Source organism: Lepidothrix coronata, unplaced genomic scaffold (assembly GCF_001604755.1).
Source record: "Lepidothrix coronata isolate B3197 unplaced genomic scaffold, Lepidothrix_coronata-1.0 Scaffold92, whole genome shotgun sequence".
NCBI classification, from domain to species: domain Eukaryota; kingdom Metazoa; phylum Chordata; class Aves; order Passeriformes; family Pipridae; genus Lepidothrix; species Lepidothrix coronata.
Window position 1 is genome coordinate 549907 of NW_016690272.1, and position 25736 is coordinate 575642.

A 25736-nucleotide genomic window follows, 5' to 3' on the forward strand; every position below is an offset into this window, starting at 1 on the left:
TTGAAATTATAACTTCTTTTATTTACTATTAACTCTAAGTGGAAGTTACGACACTTTCCCACTGAAGGGGAAAATGCTTTGATCCTGTTCAGATGCACTTCACAGGTACTTTCTACCAGAGACACAGAACATCTGTCTGATGTAGGAGATAAGGAAGAAAAGGAGAGTCTGAAGAAATGATACAATACATTGGAGAGATATGGAAATCAGAGAGAACATGCTCATTGCAACCAAGTCATACACTGTTTTTTTGCAAACTGTGTTAACATTCACATCATATATCCTTAATTCATACAGTTAAAGTTCACATCTTACCATGAACTCTTGATCCTGTACTAGAATCATCACTAATACCTTGGGGACTTACATCTTCATAGGATGTAGTATCTACACACAGAGACATAAAAGAAGATGTAAAATAAAATAAAAGGAAAAGATTATTGAAATACTTGTCATTGGTATAACGTATTAAAATACTTTTCAAAGCAATCCATTTTTTTCCTTAGGAAATATTCTGCAGGAAAAACCCTGGAACATTTTATAACTGCAGTTATTAAACCTATGCATTATCTTTTAGTGCTGCAGCTGAGTTACTAAGATTGCTTTTTGTCGAGAAACTTAAAGCACAAGAAAAAAATCAACATTACACAGTTACATCGCGGTGCAAAAAGCTTCTACCTATACCTTTATTATTTAGCAACTGCTTGGATCTGAAGCCTGTGGAGGAGTTGACAGTGGCAAAGTTGATGGCTGTGGTGGAGAAGGCCATAGCTCCCAATTCCTTCCTCCTTTTACCCGTGGACATATCATCGGGACCCTCCAGATGCTCAGAACTACCTGTCCATTGTCCTCCTGCCAGGACCATGGACTGCACCAGGTCATTCATGGCTGGGATGCAAATGAAAGCAGATGATCAGCGTGGGCACCGTCCCCGCTCGCTCGCACTGCGCATCGCAAAGCTCGACAGGTCCGTAAGCGCGAGGGCGGCTCGGGGCTGGCACGGACAGACAACGTCATGCAATCAGCTCGGGGGCAGGGAGGGGCGTCTACGGGGTCCTCGCCATGCCAGGACGTGCCAGGTGTGCGTGAGAGCCTGGGCACGCCGTGAGAACGTGGGATGGACGGGGAGAGAAAAGGTGCTCGGCCAGGAGTGCCAGCGGTGCCACGGGATCCTGGTGCGGTGCAGGTTTTACTGCGGGCACACGGGGTCACAGAGCGACAGAGCAAGATACAACAGCGGATGAGATTCACCTGCACTGCCCCCAGCTCAGCAAAACTGTCCACCCCTCATCAGAAAACAAAAGGAGACAGAGGAAATCAATACAACGTTCTGGCAACGACAACTGAGGAGTACTTGCAGAGTGACAGACCACCAGAGAGCCTTGCACAATTGCCTACACTTCCTTTAAACGAAACAAAACAAAACAAAAAAAAATCACAGGGATTTCTCAGCAGAACGTGTCATTTAGAACCGTCTCTGTGAACGCAGTGCACTGTAAATTTATATACACATGGGGCCATGTGTATATAGACAACTATGTATACAAATATATGCAGTCACAATGCACTGAATAGATTATATGGATGTGCGTGGGGACGTGTGGGTGAGTGAGTGTGTGTGTGTGTGTGCACATATATAAAGTATTCAGTGCCAAGGTTTTTTTTTAAAAAAAATAAAAAAAAAAAAGGGGGGGGGAAAGTAAAAAGAAAAAGCTCCAGCTCCTTGTACCGTAGCAGGACTTGCACATTGCCAAAGAGGAGGAAAAATACAGCGCAGTCCAGGGAGAGGTTAGTGAAAAATTAGTAAGGAAGCCAGTGTAGCCATTGAGAAGAAGCTGAACTGTCATAAAGTCTTACACATGGAGCGACGGTAGAAGGCCTTCATTTTGTCTTTTTCCTTCGGTCTGTTCCTCAAAAAGGGCAGTCTTTTCAGTGCACCCACTTTTATGTCATAGCATGAGGAAAAACGGAAACAGGGAAATGAAAGAAAAAAAGGGGAGAAGAACAGATGGAAGTTAAATGTTGAAACTAAGGACAGAAATGAATGTCTCGAGCTTAAGCTATGTAGGCTATGCTAAAAGCTATCACTGTCACCCTGCTGGGTGGGCATGAGGGATGGGAACTACCCTGCAACGGGAAAACTGCACTAGGAGAACCTTCATATACTTGGGAATGCACCAAGAATTATGGTGGGCAGTGGAATACTCCCCAGGACTATGGTGGGCAGTGGAATACTCCCCACTACTCCTCTCCTTCAAGAGTTTGAAGCTCTTGAAACTTTTTATTTAAAAAAAAAAAAAGAAATGTAACTTCTTTGCAGGTGGTTACGGAAATGGCCCATTACATAATTCTTAATGTGGAAAATAACACTTTTTGAACATAAAGAAAAACACAACTCTTCTACTTTAAAATACGTTCACATAGTTACTTTTTGAGGTTAATTAATTTTGGTCATGGTTTGTCCTACAAACCTACCAGGACACATTTTATTATCAGTCTTCAGTTCTTTCATTTTGTGCTCACTAAGAATTTTGGTCACCTACTTGCAGAAAACCCACAGGGGCCTCCTGCCCAGTGCACTCTGTGAGCAGTGATTTTAGTGTTTCACCAAAATAATCTGCTTCAAAGGTGCAGATTTCTCAGCTGAAAAAACCCCAAAGGAAACAAAACCCCAGCAAATCCAAACGTGAGCGTTGCTGCGAGGTTTTGGGAGGGCCCAGAGCAAACTGAGGTACGTTCTAGGAGGAGAATTACAGAGTTAAAATTACAAACAGCATTAAAGGATGGAGCAGTGCATATATACATATGCATTTACAAGTGCACATGGGGGACCCTGAAAGGCAAATAAAGACACCTCCCTCTCCACTGCCTCATCCTGTGTCTGCACCCAGAGGAAGAGGCTCCCAATGCAATGGAACCAAAGAGGTCATTCTGTTCTATTTCTATTTTTTTGGCACCAAGATGACACATGACTCTTCTGTAACTTCTATAATCCTTTAACAGACAAGATAACTCACCCCTCTATAATCCTTTGTAGACAAGATAACTGAGTCCTCTTAATTAAAAACTCCCTAATCTTATTAAAAAAGTAACCAGAGCATGTTCAAGAATCATTGGAGTCATTTGTCCTGCCCATTAACAGAGATCACCTCCAAAAGGGTTGATTTAACTGTACCCACCAGGAAACTCCCTTGCAACTACTGATGTCCTGGAAATCCTGCACCAGAACCTGGCCTTTGTCCTGGGAATCCTGCATCAAAACCTGGCCCTTGGGAAAATGCAAAACCTGCTTGAAGGGGGAATAATGTAAGTAATGTCTGCATAAAATCCAACTCAAGAAATGTCCTGGAATGATAATGATGATTAATACTGAAATGGCAGAGCTACAGCAGAAATTAAGTGTTCTTTCTCTTTTCAATATTCTGAGAACATGTTCCTGCTTTTTGAGCTGAGAAGGAATGATGAGTATGGCAGAATTCCTCCCCTGATCAGGAAATCTCCTGTTTTGTGACCCTCCTCCTGTTTGCAAACAACCCTCTGAGGAATTCTGTATTAAAATCTTCAAAGGGTTTTGTTCATGCACACAAGAAAATATGAGGCAGACATCTTCTAAATGTCCTGGTGATAGGAAATGGAACCCAACAGACTTTTTTTACTTCCACTTTGATATGATGTGTCTGCTCCTGGTGCTACTACCAGAGATCCAGCTTACTAAGAGCCCTCATTCCTTAGGACTTTGGTAATCACCTGGAAAGGCTACAGTGGAAGGCAGCAAAGGGAATCTGGTTTTGTCCACAGAAAACAAAAATCCCCCCTGCCTGCCCTGGGCTTTCTATGGGAAAGCTCTGAGTGGTCCCATTCTGCCCAGAGCAGGTGTCAGGTCCGTGGCACTCAGCTGATCATCAGCAGTGACCAGGAAGGATTTGGGGTCAGGATCTGGGAAGGAGGAGGCTGTACTTCCAGCAGGGAATGAAAAGCCAAGGTGAAGGCCTGCAGTCAGGAGCACACACATGCTCACCACCTGCAGGGACAGCAACAGCCATGCAGGACCCCCTCCTTCCCAGCTCCCACACTCTGGGATCACACAGGGGCTTGGGGAATGCTGGGACACCTCAGGTGCTGCTTTCTCTGCACAGCAGGGGAATTTTGGGCCAGGATCCCCTGTGAGATTACAGGGCTTGGGAACACATGAGCGTGGCAAAGTGGCCTGTCTCCATCACCACCTTCCAGAGCTGGCACACACCACATCTCTTCATCAGCAGTGGCAGCAGCAGGGTAATCAGGTGTGGGATCAGCATCTCCAACAGGGAATGTGTGGGATAGGAACCCTAGAGCCCTTGGGATCTCTGTGTCAAATACTCTGCCCTCTAGCTGAGGAGAACACCACCGGTGTGTGCCAGGGGAGGTGAGCTGCCTTCTCTTGCCTCCTGAGGGACATGCAGGACATTTCACCTTGGCAGTTCCCGCTGGAACCACGTCCCTTCCCAGGCTGGGACAGAGCCCGGCTCTTCCCAGAGCCAGCACTGCCATCAGCCAGGGTGGAGCTCCAGCACCTCAGCATGGCAGCTCACATGTGTTCCCTCCTGGAACTCCTGCAGTGGAAGCACAGGAGTGCTTGGCTGCTGTCAAACTGCTTCTTACAGAAAAGAAAGGCCCCACAGTATCCCGGGATTTAGGATTTACAGTCCCTCTAGGAGCAGAAGAAACAGGCTGCAAAATGTGCCCCATCACCAGCACTTGTCACACTGAGATACTCTTCACTCTGAGACACCAACTGCCTCAGCAAGATTGTCAGAGCTGAGCTGGCACACGAGGCACCCGAATTCTGTCAAATCCCGGGGTTTCCATGGCGACGTGTGTAACGGCGGAAGGTTTGGATCCAGAATTAGATCAGCCCTTCCAGTTTGTGGATAAACACACTGGGATTAAGGGGGACACGAACGAGGCCCACGGAGTAGAAAATTAATGAGGTCTGCACAGCTCCAAACCTCTTTTGAGGCTCAGCCACCGGAACTGCGGCCGTGGCTCCCCGGGAGGGGGAACTGCACCCCACGGGGTCCCGGGGGGCACGAGGAGAACACGGGCACACCAAAGCCCTGCCACAGCATGACAGTGGGGACACAGAAGCAGATGGGCTGACCCACAGCGTGCACACTCACAGACACACCCACGGCAGCTCCGCTCGCCCCCCTGCCCCGCACCGCTCATGATGTAAAAGCAACAGTTGCTTTTTTTTTTTTAAAGTTCAAAAGTAGCTGTTTTGAACCTCGGACTGAAAAAAGCTGGGCTTCCCAACGGGACAAGTTAGCAACAAAAGTGCTAAAGTGTACCTCTGAACATACTATTGTCTTCAGTTACTAAAAAAACACTCACAAATCTGATTGAAAGTCACCCTGAAACAGCATTTTTTGGTGGTTTTAACTTTGACTAAGCTTCTGCAAGAAGCACAGAATTAAAAAAAAATACATCGTAATGGCTTTAATCATTTCTAACACAGCAGATTCACAGCTGGCACAAGCCCCAGAAAAATCAACCTGCTGCTTTTTTGAAACTCAAGACATTAAATTTAAAAGGAGTAATGCAAAGACTGGAAGTGACTGTTAACGCTCATGTATTCTGATGCTTTTACATGCACAGCCAAAATGCTTTTGGTGCATAATTACTAAATAGACCCATCACATCCTGATAACCTGGCTGCAATATTATCTCTCAAGCTGTGAGAAACTGGGAAGCTTATGATCCACACCAAGAGTGGATCATAAACAATATAGGTAAACCAATATAGGTAATAAATAATAATAAACAGACTCTGGCCTTTTATACCATGGGCACCCTCATGTGATGGCTGTGAGGCTCTTCCAAGGTTAGCAAACTGTGTCTGGAATATTCCATCTATCCACACCCCCTGCAACCCTTCCCACTTTAGCTCTCATTTTGGGATCACTAACAATCCCCATCCTTTTAAGAGGCTGTGTCTCTACATGAACTCTTCCTGCTGCACCCTCCAGTTTGATCAGAAGTTTTCCTCGCTGGTTTTGTGAGGTGCTGGGGAACACCTTCAGGCAGAAGGTGTTTTTAAGGATGTTAGCACAGCCACAGCTTGGAAAACGCTTCCCAGGACAAGGGGAGAGATTCATGCTGGGACAAGAGGGAGAAACAAAAGAGGTACGAGTGGTGACATCTGACATTCCATCCAGAACCCAGCTTGCCTGACCCAGGAGCAGTGCCTGCTTCACCTTACCCAAGCACTGCAAATGGAGCTTCAACATTTAGCTCCAGAAATGCTAAAAACTTGTTCCTGCCCCAACACTCCAGGGAGTTTGCAAGAAGTCACCATAAATCTGCCCTCACATTAACTCAGGCTCTGCTCCTAAAGACTTGACCTTTAAAACCCCTCCAAAAGACACAGACTTTCCCAACACTTAGCCAGGGTTTATTAGCAGAAATGAAGCATCCTGCAGTACTCACTGCTACTCTTTTTGGTGCCCAGGGTCTGACCATCCTCCAGGGAGTTGGAGCCCACCGAGGAGCTGTCCTGGCTGTCCTGGTGGGGCAGCTGCAGGAAGCCCTCGCTGGATTCCGAGCGCGTGGGCGTGAGGGTCACGGACTTGAGCCGCTCCCGGTTCCCGTCCTTCTTGGACTTGATCAGCTTCCTCATCTTCAGGGTGATCCAGTTGCCCCTCCTGTTACCAAGGACACAGCACATTTATGACACATTGTTTATGCCCTCACACTTCCCCTAATTCATATGCAAAACACAGACGTGGTTCTGCCCCCCTGAATTCTGGGAGATCTCGATTTTCAGCTGGGGCAGAACAAGTTATGCCCTGAAGTCGTGTTTTGCTCTGATATCATGTTCACTGGTACCTTCGGGGTGGAGATGGCTCATAGAACTTATACTGATCCATTATCTTCTCCTCCAGTTTCTCCTTCTGCCGCCTCAGTTCATTGAGTTTGTCACTGCAAACAGAAACCAGGGATAATGGATGTGCAAAAATGTATGGAATGTGTGGGCAGTGCGTTCCCTTGGGGATCTGTTATCTCAGAGCTGTCATCTTTGGTGAAGAATTCTAATGTAACACTTGCTCCTTATTGAAAAAGCAAGAGATACAGCAAACAAGCAGACTTAGGTGTAACTTCATAACACTGAGAAAGTTTCCATTCGCCTTTATTACACCACAGAACTTCCCCCCTTCTTAAATAATAAATGTAATTTAGACAAGCCCGTTTTCTCTTCCCTCAAATTCACTAAAAAGTTGAGATTACAATTCTAAACTTTGCCAGTAGCAGAATGAGAGGTAAATAACATTTCTGTTCCCCCTTTGCATAATCAGTAATGATCACAGTTGCACTGATCCTTCAGAACTACAAATATAAGGTTTTTAGTTTTTATCTGCTTTACATTTACAATTGAAATTTTTGTTTCAGAAGCAGCACATGAGTTAAATTCCATATACAACAGAAGCTTTTTAAAGAAAATCAGTGTATCGCAGTGATTTTCAAAACTCACATGTACTGCCTTTGCTCCACGTGGAAGAGATCCTTGCTTTCCATGTTCTGCTCCAGTAATGTCCTATTTTGCAGCATTAAAGTCTGAATTTGATCCAGCAGATGCCTGTTCTCCTCCTCCAGGTTCCCTTTGAGCTGGCTAAGCAGCTGTAAAACACATGAAATGGCCCCTGTGTACATATGTGAGTGTATTTTACACAAGGATAACGAGATCGTCGAGAAAATGTGCGTCCACAAAGGCATTCTGAGAGTCCAGTCAAACAGAAAACTAAATCATGAATCACCTGATAAAAGCCTCTCCGATTCTTTAAATAATTTAAACCAACATGAGCCTGGTACAACAAGCAAATTAATTAGTCTCTGGACCCGCTTCATTATCTCTAAACCAAATGACTAATTCTCCAGCACTTCCCACGATTTTATGAATCCACAAATACACTTCTATAAATATTCCAGAATTCTCACATACCTCACACTGATTATTCAGCTTTGTCGACGTAATATCCAGTTGCTGGTACTGTTCTTTGAGCTTGGAAAACTCCGCTTCCAACCGCGTTTGCTCCAGTTTGGAATTGTTCAATAGCGTTTTCAGATTCTTGTGGTCAGTCTGGAGAACCTCATTCTCCCTCACGAGCTGACTGTAGGTGTGAGTGAGCCTGGGATTGGGAGACACCAGCAAAGAAGAAAGGCAGGTGGGAATGTATTTGTTACCCACATGGCATTTCCAAGGCTCCTGCTGCTCCATCAAACACAAATTCCTTACTATCACAGGTTGTAGGGAAGTCATCCCGGTCTCATTTTCCTAGGAATGTGTTCTGCCTTGAAGCCAAACCCTCTGTGTTCTCTGTATGTTCAGGATCTCTACATCACAACTAGTTTTAAGATGCCACTTTTCAAAAGAAAAAAAAAAAATCCTACAAACAGCCAGGATTTCTTGCCCACAGAAAACAGGATGGAAATAGGAATGGTCCAAACTTTGGCAATCACAGAGGTCATTGATTTAGCACAAATACATTAATCCCTGGGTTCTCTTTGTCCCTCCTGGGCCCTGCCACATCCCTCTATTCCACATCCACCCTCAGGATATAATGTTTATTTTTGTGGGATCATGGAAGCCCCGAGTTGCAGCATCAGGTGTTCAGAAATGTGAAGGGACACAACACTTGTTGAGGCTGCACTGGCAGGTGCTCAGAGTTCCACTAACACACGTCAGACTCATCTTTACCTTTCGTTCTCATCGCGAAGTTTTTTATATTCTGTTGCCACCGTTTCGTGCTTTTCACTTTGCTGCAGCATCTTCTCCTGTTCTGCCTTGAGAACTTTCTCCAGCTCTTCCAGTTGCACCTTCTGTTTCAGCAGCTGATTGTACCTGCACACCAAGACAATATTTAAATGCCTTTTTGTGGACTGAATATGGAGTTTTTATGAAATGGCGACTGTTTAAAGTTGCAAATCTGTCCTAGTTAGAACAGCTGGGACCAGTTCATCACTCGATGGGTGGAACACAAAACTGGGTATTCTACAGCCTTCCATGCCATTGCCCAGAAACTGTTCTCAATAGACCATTTACACCCTCTGCCCAGAGCAGCCCTGACTCCTCAGGCTATAAACTGGGTGTTAAGAGGCCCATGAGACAGGAGGATGCTCCTGTGCTCACACCCATTGTGGAACTCCCCGCCCTGAGGGAGGCACTGGGCATTCCTGCCTGATAATCCTGGGGTCTTGGAACTTTTTTAACCACTTGTGGGATCCAGAGGAAGACTGAGACCACCACTCTCAACCAGACTGAGACCACCACTTTTCAACCAGACTGCACCAGCACTCTCACCAACAGGTTTTCCCCTCTCCTTTTACTTTGGACTCAGGGGGCCCAAGGAACACCACTCTGTTCATGCCCCAGGGTGCTGGGTTATACAGTTGGGTTTTGTGGGTTAAAACCAACTGTTTGTCTGTATAATCATACTTATTGTATTATTTTATTAAATTGTTATTCTGATTTATAACCTCTCTTTTGAGTTGGGTTCATTTCCCTGCCGATTTACCTTTAAACCAGCACAAAATCTTAAGGATTTAAGTCAAGCTAGTTCTACTCAAACTTGTTAGTGGTTGCTGCTCAGCAGGGCAGTGCTCACCTGTCCTCCAGGTCCTTGTGCTCCACCTCCAGGTTCTTGTGGGCGGCCTTGAGGCTGCCGTGCTTGGCGATGAGCGACTCGTACTCGGCCGCCTGGCGCTCGTGCAGCTGCTCCAGCTTCTCGTGGTCCTTCAGCAGGGCCTCGTACAGGCCCTTGAGGTCCTCCCTGTCCTTGAGCACGCCCTCGTTCTCGTTCTCCAGGGCCGACTGCTGGATGAGCAGCTGGGCGTTCTGGTTCATCAGGGACGTGCTCTGGGAGTTCAGGGTGGAGTTTTCCACCTGCGGCCACAAATGGTTGTTGCAAATTAATGTCGTGGTCTGGATTATTGTGTCTATCTCCTAACCCTCAGTGACCTTCTGGTTGTTCCATTACCTGCCAACCTTTCAGGGGAATACTCTTTTCTTACACCCCAACAGACAGCTCCAACTCAAAGTATTCCAGGAATATTTTTACGGCAGTATCGCAGGAAAGCACTGAACCATATGATTAAATTGATTTGATTAATCAATTAAGCACTGGTTAATTCGATTAAATAATCAAATTCTTATTTACCTTTCAATACCTGTTAAAGTGCTATCTAGACAAGAACAACATTTTCCTCTGGCATCAAAACATCTGGGAGAAATGGCTCCTCAGTGATCCTATTATAAGCCAAATCTGTGACATGACTAAAATAAAAGGAACTTTCACGCTGGCACAGAGATCTATTTTTAAGAACACCTCTATTGTACAGAGTCTGTATTGTCACCTTAAAATCTCTATGGTGCCCACGTATCCTTTTACAATGAGAGTTCAAACAGGAGCATTCATTTAACAGAGAGAAAGGGAAATAAAATAACAGCAGCTGGAAGGAACTCCCCACATTCTGTTTTGTATTCTTTTGTGGAACTAGTTCAGAATTATGTCAGAGCAGTATTAATGTCTATTAACACACTAAAGCCTTCAACATTAGACAAATTTAAAAAACCCCAACCAACCCACAACTTCACTTTTTGTGCCTCTGGAAAGATTAACCAAATCTAATCCTTGGATATCTTGTCACCTGACCTGTATCAGGTTCATTCCCTTCTCTTTCCTATTCAAGAGACGAAAACCACAAACTACTGAGGCTTCTAAAACCCTCGGGGTATCTATTAAGGGGAAAAAAATTCCATCTCCCACTGCAGTGCCTGCTGTTACCAGGGAACAAATCCCTTCCTGTTGGAACTGCAGTGCTCTTTGTTACATAGGAGAAAGCTGAACCTTTCCCTGGAAATGAAGTCATGTCTCACGGCACGGCCCAGGCTGAATCCTGAGTTTTGTCAGCTCCCAGTTCCCAGTTACCCCCTAAAACATCCCCTCTCTTGTCTGCTCCTCGTGGCTACCAGCAGGGAGAGAAGAATTAGCTGCCAGGAGCAGTTCTGACAGAGATTCCACTTCAGATGGGGCTGATAGTTCTGATTTTCAGGAACATACTTCACCTTTCAGTTTAATCTGGAGTTGATGGAGAGCTGTCTTGCCAGAGAGGAAAGGCCTGTGCCATTGTGCATGAGGCAAAAAAGGAACTACACAGATATTCCTGGGTTTTTCTGACAAACGGGGTTACAAAATACTCAGAGTTCTGAATCCCAGAGTTAAATCCTCCTGTGGTTAAAAGGGGATATTTCCATGCCCCTGCCCTCTGCTTTTGAACAGCCAGAGAAGGCCCAGAAGTCCCATTTCCTTGGAGTGCTGTGCACTAATGAGATTTCAATGTGGCAGCACAAAGTGCAACCCTGGGACAACTGTGTTCTGCCTCCCAGAAAGTCAGGATGAGAACTCCAGGCCTTCACCAAATGCATATTTGCCTCGTTTAAAAAGTCCCTGATGGCTGGATTTCCACCAACCCTCCATCCTTTCCGACACTGCTTCTGCTGGATTGTGGACTTTTTGCTCCCTCTTTAAGGAATTTGGATTCTTAGAACTCCAAAAAGCATTTGATCCATTAGCAAGAACATTTCACTTTTAGAGACAAAAAAGAGATATCTATTTAAAAACTCTATTGAAGTAGGAAGGACAACCTCTGAATCTTGGCCACGAGAGCTGCAAGACTCCGGGTGAACCATTTTAATCATTTCCATGGTCAAACATCACCTTTCTTTTGCCTCTGAATTATCTACATTCGGTCTTTACAGATTTAGGTAGGGGTTTCTTTGGTTTTTTTTTAGTATTCTGTATTTTTTTATATATATTCTATACTTTACTAAGTATCTTGATTTTCCTCTTAGGTATGGCTCTGCCTTTTTTTTTTTTTTTTAAGCTACTTATAAAAAGAGACAAAATTTATTACAATCTCTCTGGACACACCACTTCCCTGACCTAATTTAGATGTATAACTAAAATAAAAAAACCCAAGCAATTTTAGAAGGCTTAAGAGAAGGATAAGAGAACCTACCCTACTCATAAGTATATAAAATTGAGAGTTTAAAGAGTATAAAGTCAAGAGTTTAAATTGGACAAACGTGAAGGATTCAAACCAACTTCTAGGACTGGAATTATTCATCAGCAGACAGACTATTATTTGTCCTCTCTGAGTGCAGATTATTTCCACATTACCTTCTTTCCCAGGTCAGCACCAGAAGCAAAATGTGACTTAGACCACATCGATTTCGTCGGAAAAACTGCCGTAAGTTTATTTTTGGGAGCCAAAGGGGAAACCCTCACCTGGAGCTTGGCATTCTGGGTCTGCAGGGTGGTGTTCTGCTCCTGCAGGGACACGCTCTGTCTCTGCAGGGCCAGGATCTGGGCCTGCAGGTTGTTGTTCTGAGTCTCGAGCTGCTTCAGCTGCGTCTTCAGCGCCTGCTTCTCCGCCTGCAGCGTCGCGTTCTGGGCACGGGGGGAAAACAAACACAGAGTGTGAGCTCACAGCTGCTTCTCCAAGGGATTCACGGGGTGCAACAACACTGGGGATCACCCTCCAGGACCAAGGAACACACAGGGTTATGATGGAAAACCAGGTAATGAGTGTTGGACTTCTGGAGGGACAGCAGAGACACCTCCAGGCCCCAGGAGAATAAGGGTTAGATCAGAGGGATTTAAGAGAGAGCTCTGCATCCAAAAGGGCAAACTCAGGTTTTCATATTTCCTTTGAAATGCCTGTCAAGTGTTTTAAGGCATCTCTCAGAGCAGAATCCAGCTGCTCCATAAACTATTTAACTCAGATTCCTCTTGGGATGTGAACCAGATGACAAATGACAGACTTCACCAACACTCATTTGTATGACTGCCACAGCCAACAACAAACAACCACAGTCATATTTAAATCACATCTTACATTCCTCTCCACTTCAATTAGTCTGTCTTTAACTTTCAACAGTTCTCTGGTCGTTTCCTGATTTTCCTTCTCCCACTTGTTGACGGACTGATTTTCTTCTCCGCTTCTCGGCGGGGAATTCTGAACCATCCTCTCCTCTTCTTGTCTTTGCTTGAGAGCTTCGTAGTTCTTTTTCACCTGGAATTATTTAAGACAACTCGGATTAGGTTTAGAATTTCCCATTTTAGACATCCTAATTTATTACCTGGCCGTGCCACTTCTCAAAGAATAGGGAGTTCTATGTTACTGTGACTGTAAATTTGCTTTTTGTTCATGTTTGGGGAGATGCTGCACAAATTATTTATGGGTAGGGATAACTTCACCCTAACAAACATTTCCTAACAGCAAGAGACCTCTATTTCCTATTTTATTTCAGTGTTTTCAACTGCACCCCCCAAGTTTTATAACAGCCAAGGCAACTGCATTTCTTTTTGTAACCACTCTGCTCAGGCTCTTGAAGGCAGGTGGGGAAATATAACTGGAAATGACATCCCAAATCAAATCAGTCCCAGATAATTTATCCACCTGACATTTTCAATGAACAAGGAATAAACTCTACAGCTTTTCATGCAATTCCAACACAGCTTTGAAAGCAGGCACACCTTTGTCCTGCTTTCCATTACCTAAATAACACCCAGCTTTTCTGCAGCCTTACCCAAAACCAGAAATAACAACAGCTCACACAGGAACCATTTAATCTCCCAGAAAAATGCCCTTTTCCTTACTGTTTTCAGCTCCTGACGCAGCTGCTGGTTGAGATTTGTGGACTCTTCCAAACGAGCCTCCAGAGCAGCGATTTTCTCTTCTTTGATTTCCAGAGACTTCTTGAGCGTGGATTCCAGTTTGGACTCCAGGAGCTTGTACCTACTGGTCAACAACAAAAAAAAGTCCATGTTTTCCAAACCTATTTGAGGCATTTGAACCCTGGAATGAAGCCTCATGGCCACCCTCAAAATTGCTGGGAAGTCAAGAGCATGGAGACACCTCGGTATTCCCAGTGAGTCCTGTGCCTGAAGCTGATAGAAGATGGTAGGAAAGCCCATTTTTGACCCCTCCTTTCTTTCAGACGTGTTTTAGGCACACAAAAAGGAGGGGGCTGTTTATCTGGATCATTACCCTGGGTGTGGTGACTGCACTCCTCCTCCTGGGCTCCACTCCAGAGGATCCAGCGGGGACCCCAACCCAATTAGGATGGGAAGGATTTGCAGAGCAGGATTTCCCTCAGTTCCCATTCCCTGCCAGCTCACAGAGGGAGGGCAGGGAAGGACTGTGCAGGTGCACTCTCATTTGGTGCCTGACTGTGCAAATTGTGCCCTCAGCCCAGCTGCTGGGATTTTAAGACTGTCAGCACCCCTGAGGGGTAAAGCTTCCATTTATCACCATCTTTACAATATTGTAGGGCACCCAAAAACCCCAAAGTGCCTATTTGGGACAGAAGTGGTCAGATTTAGGCTGCATCAATTTATAACTGTGTCCCCTCTATAGAAAATACTGAAAACCACACTCATTAATCACTTGAAGCAGTTCAGTCACCGTGCACAAGGTTCAGAACCTGGAAAACATCCCACTGCTCCCCACAGCTGGAGAGAACAAACCACTAATATCCCCCTTTTTAATGCTGGCTGCTGAAGGATCTATCAGTTCAGTGAAGGGCACAGACTGCAGGAGGCTCCTGAATGGACAAGAGCATTAGATCCAGCCAGGAACTGGAGCAGAAGACCAATGGGAAGAGAATTAATAAGCAGAAAGCTGTCCAGTGGCATCAAGTAGAAGGATGGGAATCCTACATTTGAAGATATGACAAGTAATTCCCAGGGATTTCAGGAACAGTAGGCAGCCTATGACTAGGGGAATATAAAATATTTCACCTCCTTGAGCTGAAGCACAGATTTGGTTGGAAATAAGAATTTCTGTAACTGAAAAGTCACAAAATTACGTCAAAAAGACAAAACAGCAGAGATCCAATATCCAGTTTCCTTTTGAACACCTAACAATGAAAGATGGCACAAATTTTCTAATGTCATTGAGACCCGGGTATTCAGATTCAAAGTCCATGAATGTGTTTGTCCAAGGACAACAGACATTGGAAAGACAAGGGAAAATGGGAAACACTTCCAAGTTAACTCATAAAACGTGGCCAGTTTAGAGCCCACTGGAAAGACTGAAGTGCTACCAAGAATATTCATTAAAAACACAAGCAACTCTCTCCAATTAGGAAGAGAAAAATTGTACATTTTTCATTTCCATCATCAAAATAACCGGACTAGAAAAAGTTCTGAAGCCTTTCCCGAGCTCATCTGGGAGCTGAGAAAACAAGAGGTGGTAACAGATTCACCCCCAGGACTCTGGCACCACCTCAGTAACAGAGCCCTGGCAGTAAAAAAGGGAACCATATGGGGTTTTAATCCAGTTATGTGGGTTTCTTTTGACACAGAAAACCCCAAATCAACCTACACGTTCATGACAATCAGTTGTAACAACAGATCACCCCGCTGAACAGCACTGGGCAATAAAGTTTGGCCAGAGGCCCATAATACTCTGCTTTTCTCCTGCCACAGGTTTTCCCTAAATCCCTGGAGGGTAAGACAGAAGAGGGAAACCCAGCAGAGGAAACAGATGTCGGGGTAGCAGCTGCTTCCCAATGGCAGGTGTGGAGGAGGGATGGAGCCAGCATCAAGTTCTGGAGACACTCAAGGACTGGATACTTCCAGCCAGGGCCAGTGGGAATGCAGCTTCCTTTTGTAGGAGGGATTAGTTGTAAGGAAAGAGTGAGACAGTTCAAGGTGTAAAAACCATTTGTGTCAAAAAGGAAAAAAATACACTTTGAGCTGATTATCTCTTACTGCCACTGTTCCTGCTGCTGGCTGGAACACGAAACATTTAATTATAATTAACTGGATCTACTGACATACTTCAGTGAGTTTCTTAGCAACAAAAAGTGGCAACTCACTGTCACAGAATGTAACAGCACGTCAGCTCTCTTATCCACTTCAGAGTTCCATTTTGGGTCTGTGAGTGTGCCCGAAAAATCTCAAGAGATGCACAAGCCCGTTTTCCCTTCCTGAATCAAAAAGCCCCTCCTTTGCTCTCTCTCTCAGGTGGGCCCTGCCACCCTCACCTGTCATCGCTGCTCTGCTCGTCCTCCAGGAGCCGCTCCTTGTTCAGGCCTATTTTCTCCAGCTCGTGGGCAAGTTTCTCCAGATCGTTGTTCATTTGTTGAGTCTTCAGTTTTTCATTCACCAGGTCCTTGCAGAGAAGAAAACACAAGTCAGTGTTTCCACAGAAATCAAATAACGTAGTCTCAGTTCTAGGAGTGCTCAGACAGGAGCCTTTGATCACTACATGACTTGACTAATTCAACGTTAACTCTCCCCTCCCTCCAGTCGTCAGCTCTCAGCTGGATCAGACACTACACTGCAACTATGATTTCACTGCACTCTCTTCCCTTCTGTAGAATTTCCCTTTAAATTTGGTCTTGAGCACAACAGTGAAGGGAAAATGTTTGATAAATTGTGATTATCCAATGTTTTCCCTGCTGTAAGCACAAAGATGGTGAGAGCACACAGATTAAAGCCTAAAACCCCACAAAGTAGAGCCTTTTTTCAGAAACACAGCTCTGATTTCTCCTCATGACAAGCAGATTATGGTGGAAGGGTAATAACCAATTTCTTTACCTCTCTCAAGGTGACCAGGGTTTTCTTATCAATGGTTGCTCTTTTCACCAGTTCCTTATTTTCCTTCTCCAGTTCTTTCAGGCGCAGACAGGACTCTTTGTACACCACGATTTCCTTGAACAGAGATTTATTCTCCCTTTCCAGGTTACTAATTTTGACATTGTTCTCCTCTAAAGTACTATCTTTAATCTCTGCCTGCTGTCTAAGCCTTTTATTTTCCTTTTCTAGCTGCTTCTTATCCTTCTCCAGTTGAGAAGTCTCTTGCTCTAACAACTTGTTCTCCTTCTCCAACTGCTCCAGGCGCTTACTAGAGATTTTTAACTCTTCCAAGTTCTTCTGCAGGGTCTGATTCTCAGACTCTAAATCCTGGAGCTCGCTTTCTAATTGCTGAATCTTCTTATTGCTGTTTTCCAGGGCCTTCTGGAGCCTTTGGTTTTCCGTGTCCAGCCCTTGGTAGCTGACCTCCAAGCGTTCAGTCTTCTTAAAAGAGGCTTTCATGAGCTCAAGGCTCTTTTTGAGCTGCTCCTTTTCACTCTCCAGCTCTTTATTTTCCAGCTGTAGCTGTGCCACTTTAATGCTTGTACACTTCAAGGATTCAATTGTCCTCCTCAGCTCCAAGTTTTCCTCGTCGAGCTGCGTGTTCTCCTTTTCCAAGGACTCCAGCTGGAAAGTGAGGTTTTTTAGGCTGTCCAAGGTTTTTTTCAGCTTTCTGTTCTCAGTCTCCAGGTCTGAGTTCTCCTGTTCCAAGGCCTCGATCTTCTCACAGGTGATTTTCAGATTAGTGATTTTTTTCTGTAGCAGCTCGTTCTCCTTCTCCAGCCGATGCAGCTCGTTCTCCAGCTCCTCTGCCCTCTCCCCTTTCTCTTTGTAGTGTTCCAGTTCTTTCCTGACTTGTTTTTTCTCAAACTCCATCTTGTTTAACTTACTGCTGGTCTCTTTAATGGACTCGTGAAGGATTTTGTTTTCCTTTTCAATCTCCTTCATTCTTGCCTCGGCGCTGATCTGTGAGCGTTGCCTGAGAGAGGCCACAGTTTGATTCAAGTGCTCATTTTCTTGTTCTAACAGTTTAATCTAATTTGGGGAGAAAAATGGTGAACTGGTGAACAACACACCAACAAGGAATTAATTCATATACAAACTGAAAGCTGCTAAGACAGTAAGATTAAATCACATTTCCCTTTTGAGTTAAAAAACAATTTTTTGACTCTACTGGTATTTCTTTGAGGAATCATAAACATTATATATGTACCCAGGTGGAAGTTTGACAACAAACTAAGTCAAACTGAATCTTCAAATCTCCTCTTCTTTAATATTAATACACAACACAAACCCAAAACTTAAAAAAAGCACCAATCAAACCCCAGCTTTATCTGTGCCTCAGCAGAATTGCATTTTCATTTGTGGATGAATTAGATTTAGATTATTTCTCTTAACCTCTGTAAGTACCAGGGATGTTAGTCCACAAAGAACAGGAGACAAGTTCTAAACCCAACCTGAGATGGAGGGAGGTGTGGGAGCCACAGAAGCAGCTTTATTTCATTTGGGAAAGGCAGAGGTGAGGTGTGGGACATGAGGGAATCCTGATCACACCCGGCAACAATTTGAGCAGAAACACAAAGTTACATTGATTTTTGACTTAAAAAGAACCCTTGGACACAGTGTTCCAAAACAGCTTCAGAGAAAGTAAATCATATTTGAATCAGGAAACATATTCCCAGATCTGCCTCAGGGATAAAGGATAAAGAACTCACATCTCAATTTTTAGTATTTATCGAGTTGTTCGGTTGCTCCAAATAATCTGGAGCGATTTGGACACGTAACAACAGACAGCAAAATGCAGAGAACTGTTTGGATCAATATTTAACTGTACACTAATAAGCCAGTGTAAGGGGTGTTTCAACAATAAACTGTGCTGCAGAAAAGCAAAAGTGCTGTTTGCAGTGAAAAACAGAGCAAGAAAATTATAGACTGTTCTCTCCTAGTGGAGTGTGGATGTAAAACTATTAATTACACACCCATGGCAATGCCAAACTGCTCTGAAAGGAGCCACCAGCAACCAACTCACAGCTCGGGAGCACCTGGTGTGTCCCTGAACAGCTGGAATTGCTTCCCATGGATTCTGCTTCCATCATCCCAGTTTAACACAAAATCATCAGGAATGGCTCTGTTTTTGATGAGCTCAAAGGAACCTCACTCCAGTCCCATCCAGGATTTTTAAGAGGTGTGGAAGATGCTCCTGAGCCACCAGCCCTCGAGTAGGTTATTTTAAAATATATTTATTATTTTGAAGCAGAAACAGTCCCACTGAAATGTCAGTCCTACTCCAACATGTTTAAAACAACATATGTACCTTTAAATGAAAGTAAAGCTTCAGTGCCAAGCTTTTTTTTCTTTCTTCTTTCTTTTCTAAGTCTGGAATTTCATTTACTGATTAAATCAGGCCTTTAAAAACCTTCAGCATTCTGAAACACAATATTCTGTATTTCAGAATGCTGTACTTTTTAAATTGCACTTAAAAATGGCAATGTCATCAGGGGCTGTGAGTGGAATAACTACATAAAAAGACACGCATGAAAAATAAAAGATAACTCCAGTTGTAATTCTGAAGGACACGATTACTCAATATGGGATTCCCAGAAGTTTCCAGAAGACTTTTTTCCATGTGTCCTCTGGATTACTCTGCAGACACCTTTAGGAGGTGCCAGTGCCCACCAGGTGCAGGCTCATCTTTACAAAGACCCAGATGCCAGTTAAAGTGAAAACTGAGATGTAAGTTCTGCCTTTATCCTTGAGGTAGATCCAGGAATATGTTTCCTAGGAAGAAAACAATTCTTCCTGATTTCCTTTCTCTGTTTCAGAGCAGCGTGTCCAGGGGTCCTTTTTAACTCACAAATCAGCGTCACCTTGATGTGCCTCCTCTCAAACTGTTGCTGAGTGCCATCAGGATTCCCTCACATCCCTGAGATCACCTCTGCTTTTCCCAGAAATAAGCCCAGATAGTGCCAGCTGGGAAACATTCCGGTGGAGGGGGCAAGGATGGAGCTGGATGTGGTGGATCCCACCCGTGGGACAGGCTGCTGGAATTGTTGTGAACACTGACACTGCTCCAAACGCTGCCTGGGACCTGTTCTCCTCCATGGAGAGGTGGCTGCCTTCCCTCCAAACTTCCCAAATTCCTATCTTGGCTGAGCTACACCCTCTGAGCCAATGCCCAGCCCACAGAAGCCACAGAAGGGTTCTAAACCTCCCCAAAAGTTCTAAAGCAGCAAAGCCCCGGTTAAATGACTCCTGTCTCTCACTGCAGGGCTCAGAAAAGCCCTTTGGCTGCACAAATCCACATTTACAGTCCCCTCCTGCCTGGGAAAACCCACAAAAGGAGAACCAGCAGAGCACAAAGCAGAGGGAAAACTCGGAATTCCACACTCACTTGTCGCTCGGAGTTTTCTTTAAGTGCTTCCAGTGTCTTTTCAAGCTGTGCTTTCTCTTTCATCAAATCCTTGCTCAGATTTTGACTGTTCTGAAGACTTTGTTTCTCTTGGCTCATTTCATTCTCCAGCTCCTCCAGCTGGGAAAAGAGAGACAAATTTATTTTAAAATGCACTTAAAAAATGACACTAGCATTACTCTTAGCTGGAAGGCACCCTTGTAGGAATCAACATATAAAACACAGAAGAGAACACATAAAATGGAATTTTCTCATCTTTAATTGAAACAACTAATTTCTTCTGGGAATACATTTACTTCTGCCAGAATTTTCTCCCTGGCTCAGCAGACTGTATCTATAAAGTACTTTTGCATAAAAAAAAAAAAAAGGGTCAGGTTTTCTCAAGCTCTGGATATTTCCCTAAGCATCTTTTTTTTTTTCTCCTCTTAAAATTCCATTTTACTGAGATTTATACTGTTCCTCCAAGTCCCTGTTAACTTATAAAAGGTTGAATGCTGTTTGATCTTACTTAACTATTTCAAGAGATAATTATGATGATTCCTTGGGAATTCAATATTAGGTTGGTTTTGCCAAACGGTTCCAACTCGGTGTCACCAGACAGCAAAGCTATTTAAAATTTAAAATACCCAAGCATGATTTTTTTTTTTTTGGTCACACTTAAATCATAATAAGTTAATTAGAAGCAACACACACTTTGCACTTTTAAACAATCACCTGCTGGAAGATCTATATTCAATGTCCACGTAACTCAGACCCCACACAGGGGAAATGTTTAGGAACAAATCACCTGAATTAGGCAATAATTGCAGCTAAATACTGAGAAACAGGTTTACAAAAAGGCAGTAGGTTGCAATTTGTTCCTCCATGAAGCAATTTGTTGACCTGAATCCCATCTGTGTGCTTCTCATCCCTCTTCCTTCCTTTTGTACCCCTGGGACACTGCACAGAAACTCAGAGAATTATGGAATACAGGAGGGATTTCTTTCAATTCTCCCTTTTTTTTTCTAATTATCTCTTACCCACTCTAAGAATAGTCTTTCACTTGGAACAGCTGCTGAAGGAAAAGCTATTTCAGGAACTTTAGACATTTCACTCCACTGTAATTAGCCAGGTGTTTTTCCCCAAATTTTTATTTTCTATAAATATCCCTGACTGAATTAGTCTCTTTGATAGATATAATTTGAGCAGTAAAACACTGCAGATCAGCATGGATTAATCTGACACATTCCTCTCTTCACTTGCTCCTCAATTCCTTGACCCACCTTCTTGCTTTCTCACCTAAAAATGAGGACACAGGCCCAACTTTCCACATGCACTTTCTCCTTCTTAATAGTTACAAAAATTAATGTTTCCAAGTACCCTAAAACACTCTCATTACTCATTATACCCCAAATATGTTCATATTTTTCCCTCAGTGGTGTAAGAACCAACTGGTCACATTCTTACAGGAACAAACAGGCAAAACCCAAAAGAGAAAAACCACTCTGAGGCGATTTTACCTTTTACCATAACACCACTTAGAACCTTGTCATACTTCACCAAAAATAACAGCAACTGGTAAAATCATCCTTTAGAAAGAAAACAGCCCCCAACACTAGGCAGCTGACACAGAACTCCATTACCTTTTTGCTAAGTCTTTGGTTTTCCTTCTCCATTTTCAGGATCCTGGAACTGCTGCCCTCCACAGAACCCACGGCACTCTGCAGTTCTTCCACTGTCTTCAGCAAACTTTGGTTTTCCATCTCCAGCTTCAGCAACCTGCTGGATGTCAGCTCGTTCACCTCATGGCCCAGCGATTTCTGGGGCACTGCAGGAATAAAACACCAGTATTACACATAAAAATAAAACGGATTCTTAACCTGGGGTTCTCGTGACTCGGCATTTTCAGACTTAGGGGATTTAGCAGCCTTTGAAGGCCCTCCAAGGCCTTCTTGGATTAATCACCCAGCAGATGCATCAAAGAAAATGTTCTGCTCTCCCAGTGTTCCTAATCCCAGCAGAGATTTGTTTCCCACAGCTCAGGGTGTATCCCTAAATTTCCACAAGGAATCCAGTGTATGACCAAGCATGTTATACTGGGAGAATCCACATTTTTGCCACAGCTATCCCTGCAAACAACTTCTTCTTAACTCTGAGAACAGCAAAGCCAGAATAGCCCTGATCTGCTCTGAATGGCCAAATAAAGTCACTTGGAAGTATTTGTGGGGTTTACACCTCTATTTAACTGAACAAGAGTGACAAGAGCAGACTTCCCATGCAGGCTGTGTCTCCAAGGATACCTGGGAACGAGCACCTCTCCAGAGGACAACAGACCCTGTACTTCAGAAACAAGGACCTTTCATTTCCTAATGCTGTGCAGCCTCTGAGATGGCAATTTTCCCATTTCACCCCTTTGCAGCATTAACTGGGCATTTTTACCTTCAGAGAGTTCAGTAGTCCTGTTGATCTGTTCCAGTTCCCAGCCAAGATGCAAAGATTCATCCATGCTTTGTTTCTGAGCCATCTCCAGGGTCATATTCTCCTCCATGAGCTCCTCAATCTTCTTTCTGTCCATGTCACGCTCCTGGAAAATCATTGCAAAGTGTTAGAAAAATCTCAGTGTGTGCCAAGGATTTTATTCTCTGGTACCTCACAGAGAAGTGTAAAGTGCATTTTATGGTTGGCTAATGGGATCTTCTCCCTCCCAAGTGAGAGGGGGAAAAAATGGCAAAAGCAGGGAGACTTTTGGAGGGAAGAGGAACAACCAGTAGAGAGGAACCTCTTCTCCTCATAACCTACAGCAATGGTTCTTCACGTTTTCCAAATTCACTTCTTTCCAAGTATCAGGAAAGAGGGTATCCAGGATAAACACAGGATTTAAGTGACAACAGTCTTCTCATCCAAAAAATTGATCCTATTGCTCTTACTAATGTGTCAGTAAACCAAGAGGCCCCTTCCTTCTCTCCCCCACTGTTTTGGAGGTTCTTTTATTAAAAATGGGCACGAAATTCAGTGTGCATCAACTGTCTTGTCACCCTGCCCTGACACTCACCATCTCCATATCATGCAATTTAGCTTTTAATTGCAGATTCTCCTTCTCTAACTCGTGCAGTTTGTCTGAACGGGCTCGAGTCCCCTCCAACTGATCTTCCAACATTGTCTTTGTTTCCAGCAGCACTTGATTGTCTTCCTTTAACTCCTGCAAGAATTAAGCAACAACAACAAGAAAAAAAAATCTCAAACCAAAAGTATTTCCTTGTTCACACAAACCTCACCACCAGCGTTAGAAACCTAATGCCAAAAAGAGTCATTTGGAAGCTGTAACAGACTTCTTAGAAAACAACACATTTATGACAACAAAGCTTCACATAAATTAGCTTAAATGCTCCCTAAACCATTAAGAATAATGAAGGTGTTGATAACCATAACCAATCATAAAGATCTCCGTGATTTGAGCTGTGATTTGGGAAGATGTATTGCAGGTACAGCCCATAATTAGGTTTATAGGCCACTGGGCCCAAAGTCAGGCCATGATGCTGAAAATGTACCCACATCCCTAAAATACAACCAGCCATTCCCAAAGGTCCTGAACACCTTTAATTTCTGCACACAGAGGATTTCTTTTAATGGCACCTGCTGACAATAACGTGTAGAAATAGATGATTGGCAATTCTAGCCATGATAACAAAGACAAAACTTTTCAAACTTCAGCACAGTCAGCTGCAAGATCTGAAAAAACATTAGTGAGTAAAACATAAATATTTATCCATCACACTCCTCCCCACACAAATATTAACTCGTAATTGTTATTATTATTATGAGGCAAGCCCAACTGATTGACATCTGCCTCTACTGAAAAATCAGACAGTTTACATGCTGTGAAACACGTCAACAAATTTTAGGGTTTTTATTAGTTTAAGCATTCTATGAAAACGAAATTCCCACTGGTTTCAAATCCCGTACACTAATCTCTTTTCCTCTCCCAATTTTCTTATCATATGGCATTTGCCCAATGAACTTGGCATTTACAGACAGAATGGTGGGCTACTAAAACCCTGCATGTTGATTTGTTTCCTAAATTATTAATTCCTAGAACTGTCAGTCTCCCTTGCCTGGTGTCAGCACAGCTTTTTTCAGGGTGTTTTATGCATGGAATACCATTGTGCTGGACTCTTTTATGTCAACAGCCACCATTTCCTCAACCCTTTACTTAAAAAACTGTCTTCCCTTAGGAGACCCACAAGAGGAGAGTGAAATGATTATATTTACAGCATTGTTTAAATTAATCTCTCCTTGGGTTTCTCAATATATCCTACACAGAGGATTCCACATAATATTTCAACCGTATATAACTCTGAACATACATAAATATGTTTATTTTCATATAGTTTGGCTAGTTTGGATTTTTCATAGGTTTTTTTTTCCTTAGCTCTTTGCCAGAGTTTTTTTGTGTTGGGTGAAACTGAGCAAGAGTTCTGAGCTGCTGGAATTCTGTTCTGAGGGGATGTTCCAGCCCCTCGCTCTGAGGAATACAACATTAATGTTAAGGGACAAGGGGCACCCTGTTCCAGAGCTCTGCCTATGTATGTTCTGTACTAATAAAAAGAGACAGAAAGGACAACTCAGTAGTCATCAATTAGATAGAATGGACATCTGGGGAGATGAGGGAGCTGAATCAGGGGGGTTTTTGCAAGCTCCCAGTACGTAGTCAGGAAAAGCTCATGACAAAGAGGACCCTCTTGAGGCTGAAGGACTGGAAAGACCACCAGAGGACTCCCTAAAAGGACAGCCCCATCTCAAGCTCTGCCTATTATGAATATGATAATTAAGATTGTGAAATTAAATGAATATGCAGGTATAGATGTTGTAATCACTCATAAAAACTGTATCAATTACCTGCCTTTTCACTGAGAACTTGGGAGTTGGTTTGGGAGCTGGTTCCCCAGCGTTGCTCACAATAAATACCTTTGCTGCTTAAAGACTCAAAACTGTCTCTGGGCAGTCTCATTTCTGCCAATTTTGGCATCGTGGGTCTGGGGACTTGGACAGTACCTCCACTCTGGCTTTGTAGAACTCGATGTCGTGGAGCCTCTCCTTGTAGCGGCCGACCTCGCTCTCCAGCTTGTCCACCCGGATCGCCTTCTCCCGGAGCGCGTCCAGCTCGTCCCGGTACACCCTGGCGGAGCGGGCATCCGACAGCAGGTTCATGTTCTGGGAGCAGGGAAACACAGGCGTTGCAGGCAGGATGTGCCCCTCAGTTAAACTCAGGGATTGCAGAGGAACATCAGCTCATTTTGACAAAGGGAAAGAAAAAGTGGTGTTCTGGGCGCTCGATCCGGGTGATGCATTTCCAGGAAAACGCCCGTTCCAAGGGCTCCCAATAATTTTATACACTCACATGCTAATCATAAACTAAACAGATGTTTTCCCTCACTGTCAAACACACAGACTCGAAGTATAAAGGGAAACCAGACCAAATTTGAGGGTGTTGATTTTGGGAATACAAGCTCACTCTCGAACATGTTTTTTGTGGAAACAAAAAAAAAAGAAAAAGGAGAGAAGAAATACTGACCTATCTCAGAGTATTTTTTTCCAGCACAATATACCAAATAAAGGAATAAATTACACCATGTTACATCACGTTCAGAGTGCAAAGTAAAAAAAAA

General features: G+C 43.7%; 1 protein-coding gene across 14 annotated transcripts in view; it reads right to left on the minus strand.

Annotated features, from left to right (window-relative positions):
• The window catches only part of CCDC88A (coiled-coil domain containing 88A), a 63542-nt gene that overhangs the window by 10379 nt on the left and 27427 nt on the right, over positions 1-25736 (minus strand). For 6 of the 14 annotated variants that reach the window (XM_017821768.1, XM_017821770.1, XM_017821769.1 and 3 more), the window contains exons 10-28: positions 25123-25281; positions 23123-23269; positions 22510-22654; positions 21714-21898; positions 20074-20211; positions 16647-17717; positions 16091-16218; positions 13698-13839; positions 12934-13110; positions 12324-12485; positions 9642-9919; positions 8735-8878; positions 7979-8165; positions 7511-7656; positions 6868-6960; positions 6469-6683; positions 1858-1941; positions 685-888; positions 316-387 (exon numbers count right to left, since the gene is read on the minus strand). In XM_017821768.1, coding sequence (XP_017677257.1) covers positions 316-387; positions 685-888; positions 1858-1941; positions 6469-6683; positions 6868-6960; positions 7511-7656; positions 7979-8165; positions 8735-8878; positions 9642-9919; positions 12324-12485; positions 12934-13110; positions 13698-13839; positions 16091-16218; positions 16647-17717; positions 20074-20211; positions 21714-21898; positions 22510-22654; positions 23123-23269; positions 25123-25281 — 3877 coding nt within the window. The remainder of the gene's footprint in view (positions 1-315; positions 388-684; positions 889-1857; positions 1942-6468; positions 6684-6867; positions 6961-7510; positions 7657-7978; positions 8166-8734; positions 8879-9641; positions 9920-12323; positions 12486-12933; positions 13111-13697; positions 13840-16090; positions 16219-16646; positions 17718-20073; positions 20212-21713; positions 21899-22509; positions 22655-23122; positions 23270-25122; positions 25282-25736) is intronic. The other 8 variants (XR_001875937.1, XM_017821767.1, XM_017821775.1 and 5 more) reach the window with 3 other exon arrangements.